Raw genomic sequence first — 22,303 nt, 5'->3', positions numbered from 1 at the left:
AGCTCTTAGTGGACAAGCCATGTAACAAGAACATAACCATTTTACTTTCGGCCTAGTTGGTAGAAGATAATGTTTAGTTTATTCGTCTATTTATGTCATGCTATATGTTTTAGTCAAGCTCCACTAGTCCACCATGATGAATCAGGAAGCAATAATCAAGTTCGAATAGAAATAATCAAGTTCATCCACTATCTAGAATGACACAGATGTACTGTTTAGCTGCTAAATACGCGAACCTAGGCTCATCTCCATATTATTTAATCTCTGGGATAAGTCGAGATGAACTTATGAGAAACTTCTTGCCAGGGCCTATGCACCTCTAGAATTAATTGAAACTTTGTTCTCAAATACGCGGTACAAATAAAAAAACTAAATAATCTGTTAGTAAGATGTCTCAGCTTCTGTGTGACATATCACATAAAGAAACCCAGAAAAATGAAGCCTTTCTTTAATTTGTACTCTGATGGTGTTGAACTAAACATCGTATACCATTATCTAACAATTGAAGTTTTTAATTTATCAACGTGCATGGTACCATAACTAACATGGAAAGCTCTTGTTCTTCTACTTCATTCCCACTACTCGATGAAAATGAGCAGCTTTATAATCAACAATTTACACCCATTAAATATCCACCGACCGTTTAATTTCCAGCAATTTAAGAAGACAGTTGAGTTCAATTCAGTTGAGGTGAGTTTAAGATGGAATGGAATGGAATATTGTCATTGACAACTCAACACATGAGTTCAATCTCTCTGCATTTTGTGTGCAAGTCACCAATAACTAGATTTTTTTGGACCAAAGAAAATGACAGTTATGGGAAGAACATGGGGAGGGGGACTATCGATTGCCCACTCATCTGATTCCTCGTAGTTCCGTTTCCCTTTTTCCAGAATAGTCTATGCAATTCCACATTCTCAAGAAAAAGCCAATTCCTAAATGGAATTGGTCGGTTCCCGCCCCTTGAACCATTAAAAAAAACTAGAGGTGCAGATAAAATTTTACAAGTCCTCCCACTAGCAGATATTATATATATATATATAGGAATTCTACCGTTCTGAATCTGCATGCATTCCAATGCCAAACTCAGTTAGTTAATTCTGTGCAAATTGTTGCAAGTTGTTCTGGTACTAAGTGGTGGTCACCTACACAAAAGAAGCTACTACTTTCTCTTCTTCCCATAACTTGGGTGCATTCACCCTAACGAAGTCTTTTCATCTAGTCATTGATTCTTACAAATCCATTTAAGCTAATTCTTCTGAGTTCCAGCAAGTGAGAAACCAGTTGTACACTGGTTCTCCCCAATCATTCCAGGCTTGAACTAAATTAAGCTCAAAATGAAGTATTCTCGTTTGTCATTACTTATATTCTGCATTTCTTTTGTTTGCTTCTTTATTTCCACCCAAGGTAGAAAGCATAACCATACAAAACACAAGCATACTCACACTCACAAATCAGCCAGCATTTCACAACCTCCTTCTCCTTCTCCTCAGCCTGCTGACCCACCTAATGGTGGGAGTCCCTACAATTATACTGGTTTATATGATGTTCGAAACTTTGGTGCTGTTGGGGATGGAATAGCAGATGATACAGAAGCATTCAAGATGGCATGGGACACGGCATGTCAAAGTGGTTCGGCAGTTATCCTTGTTCCCTACGGTTTCTCCTTCATGATTCAGTCAACAATTTTCACAGGTCCTTGCCAAGGTGGCTTAGTCTTTCAGGTAGTGAGCTCCTTCTGGGCCAGTTTGAATCTCTTTTATACCTTTTAAGGTCAAATGAACTGACTCTTTTTAGTAACTGGGTTCATTTTGGGTCACTGAGAAGGTTGAAGGAACTCTTATTCCCCCGGATGGACCTGATTCCTGGCCAAAGAACAACAGTAGGCGGCAATGGCTGGTCTTTTACAGAATTACTGAAATGTCACTACAAGGAGGTGGGGTAATAGATGGCAGAGGAGAAAAATGGTGGAATCTTCCTTGTAAACCTCACAAGGTATTGTGTACTTTATCTTTAATATGACTGGATTGTTATTATATTTTTTTGATTAGTATAATTGTTAATTACCTATATCCAATGGCACAGGGGATTAATGGAGCAACAATGCCTGGACCATGCGATAGCCCAATTGTAAGTTGCACGCACTGCCTCAATGCCTTCTTTTGACTTTATACTACTGAAAACCACTGTATGAATATCATTCTAAATTTTATGATGCAGGCTATAAGATTCTTCATGAGCTCAAACCTGAGCGTGCTAGGGCTTAGAATCAAGAACAGCCCCCAGTTCCACTTCAGATTTGATAGTTGCAGAGATGTCCATATTGAATCAATTTACATAACAGCACCTGCCTCAAGTCCCAATACTGATGGGATTCACATAGAGAACACAAATGATGTCAGAATATATAATTCAGTAGTTTCCAATGGTTAACCAAAAACCTCAAAAATCTTCTTATTCTCTCCATTTTCTATCCTCAAAGGGCCACTAAGCTAATTCTCTGCTGATTTATATTGTAGGGGATGATTGTGTCTCAATTGGGTCGGGTTGCCATAACGTAGACATAAGGAACATAACATGTGGACCTGGACATGGAATCAGGTACTCTATTATAGAATTTCTAAACCAGAAGTTTTCTGTTACTTGCGAACAAAAACTTATCCTGTTTGAATCTCTTTCATTTTGCCTTCCACTCAGCATTGGGAGTCTAGGCAATCACAACTCGCGTGCCTGTGTTTCCAATATTACAGTTAGTGACTCTGTTATTAAAGTGTCGGCTAACGGAGTTAGGATCAAGACCTGGCAAGGTGGATCAGGAGCAGTATCAGGATTAACATTCAGTAATATTCATATGGATAATGTCCGGAACCCCATTATAGTTGATCAATTCTACTGCCTTAGCAAGAAGTGCACAAACCAAACATCAGCAGTTTTTGTGTCAGATATACTATACTCAAACATAAAGGGAACCTACGATATTCGAAGCCCACCAATGCATTTTGCCTGCAGTGATTCTGTCCCATGCACCAACTTAACGCTCTCAGATGTTGAGCTTCTTCCTGCTCAAGGAGATTTGGTATTAGACCCCTTCTGTTGCAATGCTTATGGAGATCTGCAAACACTAACAATTCCCCCAGTCTCATGCTTGTTGGAGGGCATGCCTCGATCCCTCTTGGACAACGACATAGGCTATTGCTGAGACTCATCTATAGCTCATATCCATGTATTATGTATGTACATAATTGAAAGAGGAATCATGGATTTATCTTGATGCCTAATATCCTATGGTTGTGCTGAGGAGTGGAGTTTTTATGCTTCTCCCTATATATGAATATGAAATATGCTTTTTACTCCATAAGCAAGTTTCGACAAGGATTCAATATTTTTCTGATCGATACCTATATAATTGGATTTCTGAACCAAAGAAGATAATCAAATTGCCTCCAGAAATATGAATATCGTCGCATCCTGACCAACTCCTCGCTGTGGGATGAACATATATTCACTTTCCTGCTAGAAAGTAAACTCAGGCAACATTTAGTAATGTATTAATAATTTTGAACATGCAGCGGCACACCAAAGGGCAGTAATTTGTAACATCAGGAAAACGCCACTCTTTTCTTTCTAGAAAAATCCTCTTCCTTCTCTCTAAACCATCTCAAACTTCAGATCAAACGAAAGGGGGTGGGAGCTTCGGCTCCTCCCCCTCTTTCTCCCTCCCCTTCTCCTGTGTCTATTTTATTTTCTATGTAGTGTTTTTTGATTTTGTTTTTGTATTTTTCAAGCCAAATAAGGAATAATCGTCATTCGGGTCTTTCCAGCCGTCCTTCTTTTACACGCGCCCCACCGAGATGATACCCAGCCGCCGATCTTCAAGACCACCAAATACGACGTTCATCAGAGTGGAGCGTAGCCCGCATGCGCGGGACAATCTCATCGACACGTGCCCATCAAGTGTCATCGCGGAGCCCTCTGCCGATGCCAAACTCGGCTTCTCTAGACTCCCTAACTCCGGGGCTTCCAAGATTGACCGTCGGCTTTCCTCCCCAATGACCAGTGCCGAGTCCGACACATCGTGCACTATTCATCCATTTTTGTTTTTCTATTTCTTTGTTGTTCTATTTTAGTGTTTTGTTGTTGTTTGTTTTTCTTTTCTTCTATTCTTTTGTTGACTCGAGTGAGGTGTTAAGACTTTGGATTGAACGCAATTTGAGGTAAGAGCTATTCGAGAGTGGTGGGCGATGTTACAGCTGGTGATATCGTACGACCAGTGCTTGCGCGTAGGTGCTACCTGCTTAGTGGAGGCTGTTTGTGTCCATGCGTGAGCTGGGTGCTCGTGCCATCAGGGCTCGAGATGTCGATGCTTGCGGTGTGGGCGTGACGTCAGGAGTCACACCGGTGCTTGTGGTTCTATAGTTTAGTTGTTAGTTGTTAATATGTTTTATTTGAATTGTTTTGTTATTTTAGTGTTTAATAAAATAGAAATTGGCTATTGGATTTAGTGTCTATAGCAGGGTCTCATACTTTTCCTCTCTAGAGGATAGATGAGCCTTCAAGCTCTGTTTACAGAGCGCTTTCTCTGTTAGGAAAGAGTTTATTGAGAAGTTAAGACAATGTCCGCCACAAAAGAATTTGTATGTAGGGAAGCCCAGAGTTGATGCGTAGTTTGGCTTATTGTCAGGATTTTTCCATATATTGATAAGTTACAATTGTAACTTCGGTTTATTAATGAAACGAGTCTGTTTTCATTAAAATAATAATAATAATAATAATAATAAAGGCAATAATTTGTGGTTATTTGTAGCCAAGGTGATCTGAATTATATCTCTACCCCTTTCTTGTATCACTACACACTTTGCAAGTATGCATGAATATGACTACAAGGTGACAAACACATCATTAAGCATGCTGAACGAGGCATCAACCTTAACTCTTTTTTTTTTTTGAGGAATAGAACAATTTGCAACCCTGCTGTGAAAGAATTTGCCAAAGATATGTTTGCATATGATAATTTGTATAGTGTGATGATTAATTTAACCCTTTTTGTCCCTTTCAATTGTATCATATCACTGGTACAGACTGATCTTTCTAAACATGGATCCACTAAACCTTCTTAAAAGAGTGCTAAACCCGGCAATCATTTCCAATGTGAAAAGATTCACGCATGCTAGCCAAATTAAGTTTAGATCTATATGGTCTACATAAGCAGCTAACTGATATACTCACTGAGGATGTCGATTATTCAACTAAATTATATGCTGAATAAAGTTGTATGTTGCGGAGAAGCTACCTAGTTAGTGATATATACAGCAAGCTCAGTGATAATTTAGCATACCCTTTACCCTTCTCCTACTTGATTTACCATGTCATTTTAATTTGTTTGTTTAAGGGTGGTTGAGAAATGAAAACTAAATAAACAAATGTAGTTTCAAAGGCGGGCGAAGATCCACAACAGAAAGAGAATCATAATTACAGAATAATTTGAGAGTGACTGTTTTCCAAGTGAATTTGTCACCACAGCACAAACTTCCACATGGAGGTGCTGAAGTGGAGGGATTAACTCTCTCTCTCTTGCACGCGTAGCGGCTACAATAATCATGAATCAGGATTTCTATGGAGCATGAAGAGTAGGGTATAGACAGACTTTGGTGCTCTGAAAAGGTACCGGTCGGTGCACGAGCTAAAGTCCAATTGCCACCCACCAAACTCACCCTTTTTTACTTCTCTCTCTCTCTCTCTCCCCCCTTCTATATTAGAATATGCAAAGGCACAGAAGAAGAGTCTCAGTGGCAATAAACTATTCGTACTTCTTGTATATTTCAGTATACTTCTTTTATTAACTAGTGTTAGCCTAACGATTTTTACCTACAAAAGATGAGAGCTTGTGGAAGTGAAACCGGGATTCCTGCAAGACTCTTTATGCATATAGACATAAACATCAGGTTCCTCTACCCTTTCCTACACTGCAAGCAACCTTTTGAGCTTTTCTGCCCGCCACTTCTTTTTTTTTCCCCGCAGGGAAAGTATGGACCTTTCTTCATCCAGTCCATTACATACCCTTTTCAAGCAATCTGCATTCAAGATTCAGCGTGTCATATTTAGTTTCCTTTTATTCCTTCTCTTTTATTCTGTCTCTAATTTGATTGTCAACCCCGGAACAGATATGTCTGAATAGAAGCTGCTGACACCTGATATGGTGAGGGACCAAGCACCTCGCAAAGATATATAGTAGACTAGTAGTGCAGAAGAATCCGAATCCAATCTGACTAGTTAGAGGATGGAGGGGCAGGGCAGGCAAAAGAAGTGTTTTTTCTTTCCAAGGTTTAAACACCCCCACCCCACACAAAAAAGGGTAAAAAGCAAAGGTCTGAGGATCTTACTGCCAGTTCTGGGGGAATGTCGTATGAATATGGGCATGGCAGGCTCCCTAAAAAGTTTACCAAAAAAAGAGAGAAACGAATCTAGCCTACTTTGAGGATTTCATATCTACCCACTAGTATAGCACAACACATTACCTATGGATGACATGTAAAGTATAAACAAAATGTTCCTCATGCCTGAAGAGACGGCATGGAAAGAGCACAAACGGAAAATAAACTTTAGAGGGAGACAAAAAGAACAAAAAAAAGTAGAGAGTGCACAAAGCTTGAGCAGAAACTATTGACTCCTTTTCGTTAGGTCGAAAGTGGTCCAAGCCTTGATTATGATGAGTAAAAAGCACATCAGGACCCAAATTCGGATTAAATAATATTATTCATCCGAAAAATCCACCAGCCACAGTAATCAAGCTATTGCTCCATCCCCACTCAGTTTGAGCCTCTGAACTCAACTAAAGATAAATCTGTGGATGCTTAAAACTGTGGAAGATGATATGTAAGGAATAGATGCTTATAATAAGCTCAACCATCTGTAGGTAGATATCTTTTAATAAGAGTTAAGCACCTACGATACCTCGCTTAGTGCATATTTGGAATTTTGGTAGGAAATAACGCTTATAAGTTATAACTTAAGTAATAAGTTATACTATTAAAAATTTATTTACTGTTTAGTAACTATATGTTTAAAATACTTTCAAATACGTTACGTTTATTTAGAAACAAATTAAAAAAAATATTTTATGAGGTAGAAATGACGATTATTTGAATTTTTAAAGATTATGACTATATCCTTGAAAGTTTGAAAGTTGTAATTATCTAAAAATTATATGGGTATTTTTGTCTATTGACAGTCTTTTAATTACGTTCCGCATTATCAGGAAAAATACGTTTGAGAAAAAATATCATTTGAGATTAAAAGTGTTTTAATATATAACACCCAAACAACCTAATTTTTCTATTAAAGAGATTTTAAGATCATTTAAGTATTTTTTAAGACTCCTACTGCAACCCCAAACAGGCCCTTAATCGTATTATATATTTCTAACGTTGAACTGTCTCCTAACATTCTGGTCGGTTTTCGAATCAATATAACAATATGAAGTACAATACCCTGATTGTCTCCTAAAATTTAGAGATTGTTCGACTCTAATACCGTTTTAAATTAACGGACATTAGCACGATTCCAAAATAAACTCATAAAAGTAATCATATTTTCAAGGTTAGTCATTAATTTAGGTAAGAGGCCCATCAATATATTGGTTTTTATGTTATTGGGCTTAAACCTCATGGCATGCTCGGCCCAAAGAAGAAACAGGGAGACTTTCAGCTGCTCAATCTTTATGTTTATTAATCTTTTAAGCCATATCTGTGATATATGTTCAGCATCCATCGAACACAAACTAAAATATAAACATGAGAAAAAATGAAAAATCTCAATCCTTGGAAAAAAGAAAAAGAAAGCCACTAATGCAGACAAAGTTTCAATGAGAAAAGACGAGAGTAATACTAGAGATAAGTTCTAAATGCACAAGCCTGTTGTAAGTTTTTTTTTTTGGTAAAAAAATGGACCCCATTAAGGAAAAGAGTCCTTCTTTGGAACGGAGTTTCCGTTCTCACGCTTTTAACGGCAACAATTAATATGCGGATATCACTCCTATGGTTGTGATCAGTACCTGCTAACATGGCCTCCAGGATAGCTAGGCCTAGCTCCAGTTTTTTCTAGCAATTTTTTCTCTTTTTACATAAATATGTAAGTTATGATACACTTATGTATCATTTTTCATAAGGGGATATATTAATACGACGAAAGTAGTTAATCAATTTGGGAATAATGATTAATCAATCAAGAAGTACTATAGATATAAATGAAGAAATATATAAACTAAAAGTAAATTTATAAATTGACGTGATTTTATATAATGATCTGTTAGATCTATTTTATGATAAAAATAATTTTACAATCCGACATATCATATTAAATCACGTTACTTTATAGATTTATTTTTATATAATTCATTTGTTACTAAAGTGTTTCTTTAATAAATAAAAACAATTTGCAGGTAGAATTACAATAAAATGTTGCATTTGCCCTAAATTATTAGGGTTTTGTAGTTTGAGTCAAAGGTCTAAGATAATTGGCTCTTAACTAAATGAGAATAGTTTATTCAAATGAAATTTTTGCGTTTGAATTAAAACAGAAAACATGTGATCGAGGAGGTCTGCAAGCTTCAATCCACGTATGAACGTAGGGATTCGTAGAGTTAGCAACCTCGGATGATGCAAGCAAGCAGCAAAGACTCAGAATCTCTAGGACACACAACAGTAGCTAAAGTGGTTCACATCTACCAAAAAACAATTGATGGAATAATAAAGATAACAGAGGTCCGCGGAGGAAGATGAGTGTTGTGTTAGACCAAGTCAATTAGCTGATATTTCTGGACATTCCAAAATGATTGTCGGACCCAATCTCCTCCAGAACCAGCGTGATCAGTGTTTCTTTGATTTGCTCTTTCACTTGTATCATACTAAATAATCTTATTTCCATTTTGTACATTTCCATATTTACTCTTGTAAAGCTGTAATTTCTCTATTAATTGATGTTGTACTATTTAAATCAAATGAAGTAGAAGGAGAAGGTAAGTTGGCCTCTCAATTCTTACCATTGTCCATTCAATTTGTAATTTCTTACATGTTGGAGGGAAAAGACCTCTCGCTAAAACTCCAAAGCAAAAGAATCTTACAAAGGAGGAAGGAGACCTCACCGAAGACGATGGAGAACTAAAAGCAATCGATAATGGAAAGAGATAAAGATATATATATATTTGTGAAAAAGTAACATAAAAGCTAGTCTTTCAAGAGTATTGTCCACTGCAGATAGGATAGAGTAGGGGTGATAATTCGTCTTTACGAGTCATTATGTTCATGTCGTGTTAAGTCATAAATATTCAATTATATGGATCAATTCAAACCCGACCCAATAAGTTAAATGTGTCAAACTTTCAAATCATAACTTAATCTATTTAGATAGTGGGAAACGTTGTATCATTCGTTTTGACCTGTTTAAGAATTAAGTAAAAATATATTAACACGACACGACTCATTTAATCTCGTTTCATGTAAATGGATTAAACTAACACGCATAATCCATTTGACTTGATTAACATAAGTTCTTATAAAACTTCAAATATAAATTTATTAATAGCCACAAAATCTTAAAAAAAAAAAAAAAACGAATGATACAACACTACCCATTATCTAAATGGGTCAAGTTATGATTGAAAAATATGTCAACACAACTCATTTAATCCCATTTCATGTAAATGGGTTGAACTAATACGCATAACTCATTTGACTTGATCATTAACATAAGTTTGCATAAAAGTTCAAATATATATTTATTAGTAGCTACAATATCTTTAAAAAAAAACTACATACTAACAAAAAATATCAATATTTTTCAATTATAACTTGACTCATTTAAATAGCGGGTAGTGTTGTATCATTCATTTTGGCATGTTTAATAATTAATTAAAAATATGTCAATACAACACGAATCATTTAATCTCGTTTCATGTAAATGGGTTGAACGAACACGCATGACCCATTTGACTTAATTAACATAAGTTTGCATAAAAGTTTAAATATATGTTTATTAGTAGCGACAATATATTTAAAAAAAAAAAGTCTACTTACTAACAAAAAATATCAATATTTTTCAAATTTCAATATATAATAAAATCAATATTACAAACCCTACAATAATAAATATGAGCATAGGTACATAATTACAATCCCAATAATAAAAATATAAACATACTGAGAAATATCAACATTACAACTCAACAATAATAGAATTATAACTTTGAAATAAAACTTAAACGGATCAAAACAAGTTGATTTCGGATTAAGTGGGTTAACTCATTATTTACCTGTTTATCAATCATGTCTTAACGGGTCAACTCGTTTTGACACGAACCCATTAACATCAAATCCAAACCTGCTAATTTCATATTGTATTTGTGTTGGATTCACAGATCGTATTACATATTGCCACCTCTAGACAGAAAAGGTGACACAGCTTCACCCCTTCCAAGCAGGGCACAATTGTGATTGATGTTACTACTTGAAATCAATAGCCATATTGTTCCATACAAGGAATAAATATTTTTTAAATAGATAATATTCATTTAGTGTATTATATAAATTGTTTGATCATTTCATTCTTTTTTTAAATAAGTTATTTTATTCTTATATTGGTGTGTAGAGCACATCATCCATATCATTTAATTTGTAATATTTAAATTTTAGAACTTGATGGGAAATAATGTGGTCCTAGTCTTAAAGATCCTTTGCAAGTTTCAGATAGACCAATTACAAGATTAAGAGTTAAGAAGGTCAAGGAAGAAATGCAAAGATTGATATAATCCATTTGATGACGAGTCTAGCAACAACCGAATATTCAAGATGGGCTTGAAAGAAGGAGATCCAGTGATCATTTATGTGATACAACCTATAGAAGAGTACAACATAAATTAGGGTCTATTATTATAATTATGTGATTGAAGGTCTTGAACTTATTTATTTCATTAAATGGATTTATTTTATTAGTTATATCAATTAGTATAGAATAATTGGGCTTGAAAATGTTTAGTCCACATATGTCTTATTTCTTATGAACTAAGATTTTTGGGAAGGCCTTATATTTTGGTCAATGGCTTATTTGAAAAGTTATTTTTTAGGAACTAGAGTTTAAACAAGTATTGTAGCCGCGATACTATTCATCCAGGGGTATTTTTGGAAGAAAATATTTTATTTTGGCTAGGGTTTTAATTGAGTTTTGGTTTAAATACTCTTTGTAGCCTCAACCTAAGAAGTTTATGAAATTTAATGAATGTGTTCATTGTGAATTGAGTTTATCTCTCCTTATTTTTTAATAAACTTTTGAACTTATCAAAGACAAATCACAATTTTTATGACGTTCTTCCTTATAATTTACGTTCTTCAACGGGTCTATATTTTCATATAATCTAGATTTTTGAAACGAGTTCTTAACTGGTCTAGATTCTCTATCTATTGACTTAATTTTTTACTTTCATAGATGAGTGTTCAAATTGATTATATATCTAATAGATTCTATTTTGACGAATTCATACCAAAACTTATATTTTAAATCAAGTTATGCCAGGTAAGTAATATACTAGACGTGCTCTACACAATATTTAATAATAGAATTTTTCTTTTTAGATATATGATAATAAAAGCAGAATTTTATGATATTGTCGGAGAAAAACACAAGGGAAAAACCCCACTCTTGAGCGTTGATCAAATTCCCAGAAAAGAAAAGGAAAGATCAAAGGGAGACAAAAAACCTGCTGTACGTTTGGTTTTAACTTTTACTTTACTTATTCTTAGAGGAGGATCCGTCGGTCATACGTTGCTGCACACTGAACAGAGAGGCAACGGCAATGCAAGCGCGCGACAGAGGATTTTGTTCCAATATGATATGATATCTTCTGTGACATCTGCTCTCAATACTTTACCCCTAATTCTCTCTCGTGTTTTCATATCACTTTCATATCAAAATTTATTCCAACAACTTCTGTCGGATCTTCCAAAAAAAATAAAAACTTCTGTCGGACCCTTTTTTTATTTTTTAAAGTGATCACATAATATGTATTTTTCAAGAGTTTTCCGCCAGTACTAGATAAGATTAAAGGAATTGTTAGATATAAACGTTTTGATGATCAAGTTGTATATCAAATTTATATAATTTTTTTTATTACAAAAAAATAAAATATAAAAATTGAGAGAAGAATAAAGTGAGCTTCTGTCTTACAAAAATGATTTTAGTCTTCAATTCGTATTATTTCATTAAATGAATATTTTATATTTAATATTGGTGCATGCTCGAAATCGACTTTTTCATATTAATTTATATCTATTTATAGTTATTACGTATATATACGTAAATATTTCAACAATATTATGAATAGACTCCGATAATTAATTCAACCGCGAATAGAAGATTATGTTTAACTATCTTGACCAAAGCGTCTTGCAGGCTAGCTATCACATGTCGAGGGACTAATAACTTAATTTGGCAGTGCATGCATTTCTTCAGGGCTACAGGCTGTATAATTAATTGGGCAAAGATTCGTCAACACCAGTCAATTATTCGATATTTAATTCATGATGAGAGCATTAACCTATATATATAGTTAACTAGTTTGCAAAACTAATTTACACCCACCAATCCCAAATTCTTGCAAAACAATTCCGATAAACTTTATTTATAATCATCTTCTCAACATGATATGATGTTGATATATATTAAATAATTAACCCCCAAGCGAAATATAATAAATAATTTTTAATTATTAAATGTCGCGTAATGAGAAGATGATGATCATAAATAAAATAACATGCAAGTATTGACAAAACAAAACAAAGTCTCAGCTGGCTTAGAACAAAACACAAACTAGAGTACTGCTCGAGATTTGCATTTTAATTTGCAACATGTGTTCACGTGCAAACACACAAGGTAAAATAAACAAATCAAAAAGAAAAATGTGAGAAGCTAGAGTACTGCCTGCCTAACATGTCATAATGCGTGCATCACGTTTTGGGTGCAGTAACACGTACTAGAAAGGCAGGAGTCTTAATAAAAGCCAGGCCCTCACCAAAACCACTCCCTACCAACCCAAAAAAAAAAAAAACGCAGCTTTTTTTCTCCATCAAACATGTCTAGTGCATGTGGATCACATTGTGAGTAAAATGATTAAATACGGCCAAGACATTGACCCTATATAAATGAGTGTCTCTCCGAGTAATAGCGCAGAAGCAACCAAGAAAGTGCGCTGCATGCTGTAGTCTCTTTCTAGGTTCTAATTTATTTGCTTGCTGCAGACCAAAAGCATCGCATGATATATGGAGGGACGTGCGAGCAAGAAGAGAAAGATCTGCCATGATCACGAGGATGAAGATGAAGAACAAAAAATAGAGAAGTTCTTTGCTCTCATAAAGAATATACGTGAGGCTCGTGACCGTAATTTGGTCTTGAATGGCTCGAATGCATTCATAAGCGGGACAGAGAACAAGAAAAACCAGATCATCAATGTCAAGGCGGCAGATCACAAGCAAGTTGCAGTTTGGAAACCCTCCTTCCAACGTGAAGACTTCGCGGAAAGGGCAACTCTATTCAACTCATGCCCTCCTCATGTGACCTTTCTGGGTTCTGCTCAAAGGGAAGAAGAAGCTCACAAAGAAATTACTGAAGAAGGCTTAGACCTAACGCTTTCTCTCTAGCTAGTCTCGTATCATATATAATGTGTATGAGCTGTCTCAAGGTGGAAGAAGTTAGTTTTTATTTTGAACCAGACTTGCAATTTTCATTTACCTTATGCAGCATTATATATGTGTGTGTAGTGATCGAAATTTCACTTTAGCCGACAATTAGTATAATTTGTTGAGGTTATATGGTTATATGTACATGATGAGATCGGATTATGGATTCCTTCTTTATTTATTTATTTATTGGTCAGAAGAACAGTATCTACAATATTGCTGCATTATTAACGAGCTCTTTGATCTGCAGTACCGGCCAGTGTACGTGTGTGTATATATATATATATTATATATCTATTCTATTATAATAAATGACCATCTAACTGTGAATAGTAATTTTTATTATTTTTTAGTTAATTTTTTTTGTTTTTCCGTTAAGTCCGTTAAGTCATGTTTTTTCAAAAGATCTTTAAGACCCTTATCATTTGACGTATAACTCCCTTATATAATTTAATAAAAATTCTTGTTTTATCAAAAAGTTCTTAAAACCCTTGACCATTTGACGTGTAATTCCCTTATAGAATTTAATGAATGATCATATTTTACGAAAAGACCCTTAATAGCCCCGTGGCACACATGAATTGACATTTCTTTTTCATGTCATTTTTGTTCTGACAGTGTACTCATTTTTCTTTATTTTTGTTTCAATTTTTTTAAATAAAAAAATTAAAATGACTTTACTCTTAACAACTGAAACACTTTAGAGCATACTCATGGTAAAATTCAACTTTAAGTAAATTTGACTAACTAATAAAATACTTAAAACAATCAATATATAATATTAATTATAAATTTGATTAGAATATAATTATTATTAATATTTTAATTAGTAGAACTATAAATGTGATAAAATTAAAAATTAAAAAAACTATTAAGTTAATAATATTTTATTATTTTATAGAGAGTAAATAGATTATCCAATATGGATGCATACCAATATTCATACTTTACTGAAGTTTAGATTTTTTTTTTTAATCTTGATTTTTTTACCTTTCTTTAATCTTGTATTTTTTTTAGACAAATAAACTACTGATTTTTATTTTCTTATATTTAAATTATTATGTCAAGTACATCCCGAAACTAACCCACTCGGGCCGTTGCATAGTATGTGTGTGTATATATATATTACACACTGGCTACGTACTGAGCATAGATGTGAATTGTGATGTTATCTCGCTTCAAGGTATAGAATTGGATTCTAATGGAAAGTTATGGTTCACAATTAAAGGATCGATGCAAAACTTTTCTTTGAATCGGGTCCTTTATCGGGATGGTCAAGATCTAATGGTTCTAAATGATTTAAAATAATAATAATAATAATAATAATAATAATAATCATAATCATAATATTCAGACCCATATATAGATAAGAAGTAATGTTATATATCACACTCGCATCTTATTTTAAACATATTATATAAGTTGTATGAGATATATTTATCACTATTAGATGATAAAAAAAATTATAATAAATGATCATTTAATAGTGATAAATGTATCATATCATATTTAATAAGATGAATGTGAGATGATAATATAGTATATAAAATTTTTTATAGATTAGGATCGCCATGGAACATCGCGCATGGCTTACAGTTGGAACCGATGGTCGGAGGACAGAAATTGTGCATGTCTTTTTATCCCAAATGGATTTATTTTTTCAATTAATGCATGTGTTCGTCTCGAATTGTTTAATGTTTGATTGTACCTCAGTATTCATATGCTTGCTGATCAGATTTCTGAGATCTTCATTTGTTTACATTTTGTTCGATAGAATTAATTACAGAAGCCATTATAAGGCCGATAAGATCATCATATGCCCAGAAGCTCTCTCTGGCGCTTCCTAATTGATTAGATCAGAATGGGAATATATATAAATATATATATATATATATATATGCCAATAGCTTCGTAAAAATTATTTCGATTAACATCCGTTGCAAAGATGTACACGATTTCCTGAAAAAAAAAAAAAAAAAAATCATTGTATTATTCCAACTCCATAAAATTGAGGAGTATCCTGAAGGCCTTAATTATTCATATTATACCATGCAGTAAGTTTTAATTGTAGTAATATTCTAATATTTCCTAAGCACCAGCCACATTATACCCATAATTAATCATCCTTAAGCTGGAAATCAATTAGGGGTACATGATGGATCAAGTTCTTAATTAATAATTGTCAAATTCTAAATTCTAAATAATTATTAAGTAATCATATAACTACTATAACTCTTTTACAATTATTTTACAGCATAAATACAAGAATGTTAATTATTTCATTAAAAATGAATTAATTTCAATTTTACAAAACTACTTCCTCCTTATCTAATATAAATTTGTAAAATAAAGTAATATTAGACACAATTATGAGTTGTATAAGCGTCACATACGTATTTTGAAAAAGAGTGAGATTAGTATTTAAAAATTAATTTTTTTTATGTGGATCTTAAATTTACTCAATTTTTTTTTAAATAGTACGCGATACTTATACATTTTATAACTATAAAAATCATTTCTCATTTTTTAATCCCTACATTTTCTAAAATTTAGAAAGTGGAAAATATTTCATAACTGTACTAAATATTTTCGATAAATAATTTAGATCTCAACATTTAATATAGTGGGATCTATAATATACTTATATATATATATATATATATATATATATATATATACGTCTACATCTTTAGATGTTGATGTTTGAAAATATTGAAATTAGAACTATAGAAAATCATAATCACACGAGTATGCGTATTGAGAATTTTGCAAGATATTAGTAATAAGATAGGAATCATAGGATGGTTTTACATCATCTTTACGACGTGCTGATGTGGAAAGCAATATAAGCTTGTCATGATGGAATTTGTATTTTTTAAAAGAGTAATGTTAAAAAGAAGTCATTGTAGTAATGTATATTTTATATTCACTGTATGATTGCTTCTAATTGATTATTTCTAATATTTATTTAAAAAAATATATATTTTAAATGATATCACATTATATATATAAAATAAATATTTTTAAATAATAATTTTTATTTATATTTATTCTTTTTAAAAGAAACAGGACAGCTTAATTGATACCAATTCACTGATGATTTGACACTAACAAAATAAGAGGACGCAGAATGGACAAATTCCAATTATCCCATCACTTACGTACCCGACGTACGTGGGGAGGGTGAAAAAAGGGCAGGGAAATGAATGAATAAGGTAACGAAAATTGGTAAGAAAAAAGAAACCATAACTTTTATCTTCTTCTACTGTCACCCTGCCTCTGCCTGCCAGCTTCACGTTGCAGTCCTTGTAGTCTAGGAGATGGAAAGAGATAAGTTAAGTTTAAAATTAAAAATTATATAAAATATTATTAAAATATATTTTTTTAATATTATTTTTTATTTAAAATTTAAAAAAATTAAATTATTTATTTTATTTTATATAACAATTTAAAAAAATTATAATTATTAAATAAATTAAAATGAGATGAGATGAATTGTAAAAATAAATAAAGCCTACTACAGAAAAAAAGTTGAAGACCAATTTATATCATGTTCGACATATTATAAAAAGAAAAATTATATTCTAAAACTATTGCTTAGAACATATTTAATAGAATAATATTAAGGATAAATCCTAAATATATAAGTTTTGTGAAGATTTTTTTATAAAAAATATATTCCACCAAGTGAGTTTTGATTGGATCTATTTTTTTTTTTTTATAAATAATTTTTCAACTCAACAAACTTACACTAGACACTCGATTTTTATCTTTTTTATATTTTTTTCATAATAAATGTGTGGTGTATAGTTATTGAGTAGATTTTTTTATTAATAAAAAATTGTAAAAACTTATATATTTGAGTCTTATATATATTATTATTCTACTATTTTTTATCCATCTTATTATTTTCAAGTCACATATTTTAATAAATTTATATATAGTTAGCTTAATTAATCGCAGTTGAAGATCGCATATAACATGTATATTGAAAATAATAAAACTTAAAATACAAAATATAGCAAACCCAAAACTTTGAGATGTTGTGAGAAATATTTAAGATGACGTGGTATTTTTATCCTCCCGTAATTAAATTTATTTCATATATATTTTAGTAATCTAAGAATACTTAATAATTATTTAAATATCACTGTTACACCTTTTTTTCATGTTTTTTGTTAATTTTTTATGTTTTCTGAAAATAAAAATGCGAAAATGAAAGAGTGAAGGGTAGAGTCCATCTGAGCGGGTGTCATAAGGGAGTGTCAGATTGCTGGTGGAATGACGTAGACACAGACTCTAGGACAAGTCACTCTACAGTCAACTTTTCTTTATTTTTTTTAAGTTTTTATGAGAGACTCAGCAGTCAACTAATTTGTAGTTATTTGAATTACCAAAGCAGGGCTTACACCCGGTAGGCTAATAAGTTTTTACTGAAATTACCAAAGGGGAAAGAATATGACAGTTTGGTCATTTGGATAGTGGGAAATCATTTTTAAGTTAACCATATAGATAAATTTTATTATTTATTTTATATTTTAATATTTTATTTTATTTAAGAATTAGATTTTTTTTTAATAGATAATTCAATAAGTAAAATATTTAACTAAATAAAATAGAGTATAGAGTCAAGATTTGAGAAGGATTATTAGATATTTTATAAATAATAGTAAAAATAATAATAATAAAATATTAAATAATAATAAAATATTTTAAGAATAGACTAAATATTCTCAGCACACAAACTACTGTGATCTTTTATATTTTAAAGATTAAAAGATGGATTTGATTAGTTATTTTATATTTTAAAGATTAAAAAAAAAAAGGTTCGACCCACGCCATTACTGTGACCTTATATAATAATTGAGGGTTTCTTAGAGAAGAAGCGGGGAAGCAACCCAGAAACTGCATGCGCCGTTGTCTCTTTCTGCACTCAAACATCAGATGGAGGCAGCTGCCGCTGCGAGCAGGAAGAGAAAAATTTGCCACTATCATGACGACGACGTGGAAGATGACGAACAGAAAATGGAGAAGTTTTATGATCTCATCAGGAATATCCGAGAGGCTCGTGACCGTTTGATGAATGGCTCTGATGCAACCAAGGGATTACAGAATAAGAAAAAGAATAAGAAAGCTGGGGAAGATCATCATCATCATCAGGAGCAGACCAATATCCAAGTTTGGACGCCGTCCTTCGAACGCGAAGACTTCATGGAAGAAAGCCGCCGGGAAGCTCAGTTCAAGACTGTTCATGCAGGTTCTTCTGAAAGAGAACCAGAAGCTAGGAAAGAAAACGATAAAGAAGAAGAAGAAGAAGAAAGGCTAGACCTAAAGCTCTCTCTTTAGAGTGTTACTGCAAGAACAACTGCGGAAGAACCCGAGCAAATCCAACCGTCCATTGTTAATTAGTGACGATCTATATCTTATGTCAGCAAATATTTAGGAACAGATGGTTCAGAGTGTGAAACCGTTTGAGTGAAGTACTTTAATCAAAAGCATATGAATGCATGTCTGCATATATGCAAGTACTAGGTGGTCTTTAATTATATCATGCTATATATATATATTCTGTTCTTATAATATTCATGTGGATGGAATCACATTTTGTACTAGGAATGATATTTGATTTTTGAAAGTTAATTTTTCATTGATTGATTGAATGAACACCCAGAATTAAGCACTAATTCATGATAAAAGTGATGCGCGCGCTAAGTACAACGAGGGTCCCAAGATTTTATTAAGGGTCGAAAGAGGATTGGTTTGGAGGTGGAAAGTAAGAAACCAAGGTCTCGTTTGTTTTCAGGAAACATCTCATCTCATCTCACTTCATCATTACAACTTTCTCAAATCTCCACACAAAATAAAATAAACAATTCAACTTTTTCAAATCCCAAAACAAAAATAATATTAAAAAATATATTCTAACAATATTTTATTCAACTTTTTAACTTTAATCTCATCTCATCTCATCTCATCTCATTTCTGAAAACAAACGAGTGCTGGTTACATATGTACGTCCTAGGATTTAGTTTTGGTTCTTTCCTTTGTCTTTCATGTGAGTTTTGTAGCGCTCTATAACATTATCTTTACTACTATTATATACTGAAGAACCTTTCCGCAGATGGATTAGTGGATTTTACTATATATGAAAGTGAAGATGATCAACGCCACAGGTGTGAAGAGGAATTTTGGAGTTACTTTTGCCTTCATCGATCATGGTCATGACTGATTATTAACCAAAAATATATTAACTCCACCGAAGCTTGACCTACGACCTCAGGTAAACCTTTGTGATCACTACCTAAATTGATTTCAGATTTTAGTCTTTGAATATATGTATATAGCTTGACTTGTTTATTATTACTACCTAAATGTTCTTTCAAAGAGGAGTACTAGTACTGATCAGGATAAAAATTGAAAAGATATTAGAAGACCTGAAAACTGGGTATATATGTAGATAAGAGAGAATGTATTGGAACTGCCCTCCGGAAGAGATCCGGTGTACGCAGGGAGGGTCTTTTATTTTAATCTAAAATAAAATAACGTTGTTTCGTTAATTTTTTTTTAAATATATGTAACATATATATATATATATATGTATATAAATCCAGGTGGGATAGTGTTCCACCCGGCACTGATCACTCCCCATTTTCCGGGGAGTTGGCGCCTGCCGAATCATGCGGAGGACTTCCCTGCCCACCTCAAGCGGGGCCAGGCGGGCCAAGTGCAAGTACCCGGCCACCAACCCTAGGTGAGTGGACGGCCAACACTTGGTGAGAATGGATTCTGTGATAATGCAATCAGCTAAATCATTGATAGCAACCCACATATATAGTTATCTTATGCACAACAAAATTGACATGTCATAATGAGCATCTTAATTATTTGATCAAATACAATGATTTAGATTTCATGAATTTTCCTAATTGTGATGATGATAAAATCAGTTCAGGATGAATTTTAATTGAAATTCCCATTAATATTGCTACTACTCCAAACCAACATCCACCCCCGGGTTGAGTAAAATTGTCTTGAACACATTACAAGAAAACTTTTATTGACTTCCAGTTATTTCTTATCAAAATAATTATTTTCTATCAAATCGAGTCAATTCTCATCAGAAATAGCCATTTTTATCACAAATAATTCATCATAAATGTTCAATTTTCTTGTAGTGACAGTTATATTTTCTTTAAATTCTTGTCTAATACCAGCTTTAATCGTGACTTAAAGTAATACAGATCGATCTTAGTAATGCCTTAATTTGCACAACAGATTGGAAGGAGAAAATAATTATCCCCGGCTAACGACAGTATTTAGGCTTTGATACGGTGTTCTTCGCGTTCATCCATAACATAAATAATAAATAAGCGAATAAAAGTAAATAAAGAGAGACATATGGATATACATGGTTCGACATAATGCCTACGTTCACGGATTGTTTGGGGGCGAAATCCACTATAATTGGTGATTTTATAATCTCTCATGGTCTCACATATCGCTCAATACAATGGAGGATTTTAGAGAATATCCATTGGAGTTGTAATGGAGTTTGGCGTAAAGAGCTTCTGTAGCGATATTTTGTGTAGAGAGCATGTGGAGATTCTGTCAGATTTGTGGGGGATCTCCTTATTATATAGAGACCTATTTCTTTGGAGTGATTGAATCTAACTTGCATTGTAAAGTCTTTTCATTTTAGAAGTCTGAGTCTCTTTCTTTTTAGGAGTCTGAGTCAACTTATCCTATCTCTTCTTGGCTTTATCTCTTAGCTTGATTTTCGACCTTATCTCGAGGCTAAATTATAGGCTGCTGATTTAACCTCTATAGATGCCCGCGATTCTTAAGAGTGATATGTTGGACAAAAAGGCCTTGAGAATCTTGCAGTCAATAATCTACATAACAAATTTTAAAAATTGGTCTATGGTTTCCTGTTTGGTCCCCGATTTTCTGTTTATTTTCTGGTTTTCTGTTTGTTTTGTGTTAAGCAATGAGGAACTCAGCTTGGAGAGATAGGCGGGAGGTGTACTCGAGTGTATTAGGTGAGAGTGTCGAGCTCTGATTTGGTGGGAGATATACTCAACCGCATTAGGTATGAGCGTGAAGCTCTGCTTGGGCAAGATATGTACTCAACCGCGGTAGTGGTGAGCGTGGGGCTCAGTTTTGAGTTTGTTTATTTATGTGGATATTTGCCTATGAGATTGTTTATTGTCGATGAATAGTGTATATTTCCATGATTGGTTTTTTGTGTATATTTCCGTGATCCTTTTTGCTATTGTTGGTAGTTGTGGATTTTCTGCCCCTTGGTATTTGATGTTCCCATTTTAGGGTTGATGTTGGAGTTTGTTTGTAGTAACCCGCGCTTAAGTGGTCAGGAAGCCCATCATCGACTCCCTGAGTCCATCGTAAGCAATTGTCGAGCCCGTCGACTAGCTCCCAAAAGAAACCCATGCAAGGCGATTATGAAGTTCGGTGGCTCATTCCCGAATGTAACCCGCTGGTGGCTGTTGTGGCACGAGCTTAAACACTCGACTTTTGCTGGAGAAAATGTTGTGCTTATATTATTGTCTAGGTGAGAGAGGTCG

At 33.3% G+C, this 22,303-nt stretch overlaps 1 protein-coding gene across 1 annotated transcript; it reads left to right on the top strand.

The window, feature by feature from the left end:
* The first annotated feature begins 1,036 nt into the window (after positions 1-1,036).
* LOC121260529 (polygalacturonase At1g48100-like) lies at positions 1,037-3,340 on the top strand. Its single transcript, XM_041162442.1, has 6 exons — positions 1,037-1,724; positions 1,828-1,995; positions 2,086-2,130; positions 2,221-2,428; positions 2,520-2,601; positions 2,698-3,340. The coding sequence occupies exons 1-6, from the start codon at positions 1,338-1,340 to the stop codon at positions 3,197-3,199; spliced, it is 1,392 nt and encodes a 463-aa protein (XP_041018376.1). The 5' UTR covers positions 1,037-1,337; the 3' UTR covers positions 3,200-3,340.
* The last annotated feature ends 18,963 nt before the right edge of the window (positions 3,341-22,303 follow it).

The sequence above is a fragment of the Juglans microcarpa x Juglans regia genome, chromosome 4D, assembly GCF_004785595.1.
Source record: "Juglans microcarpa x Juglans regia isolate MS1-56 chromosome 4D, Jm3101_v1.0, whole genome shotgun sequence".
NCBI lineage: Eukaryota > Viridiplantae > Streptophyta > Magnoliopsida > Fagales > Juglandaceae > Juglans > Juglans microcarpa x Juglans regia.
This window is presented reverse-complemented; position numbering and strand designations above follow the sequence as displayed.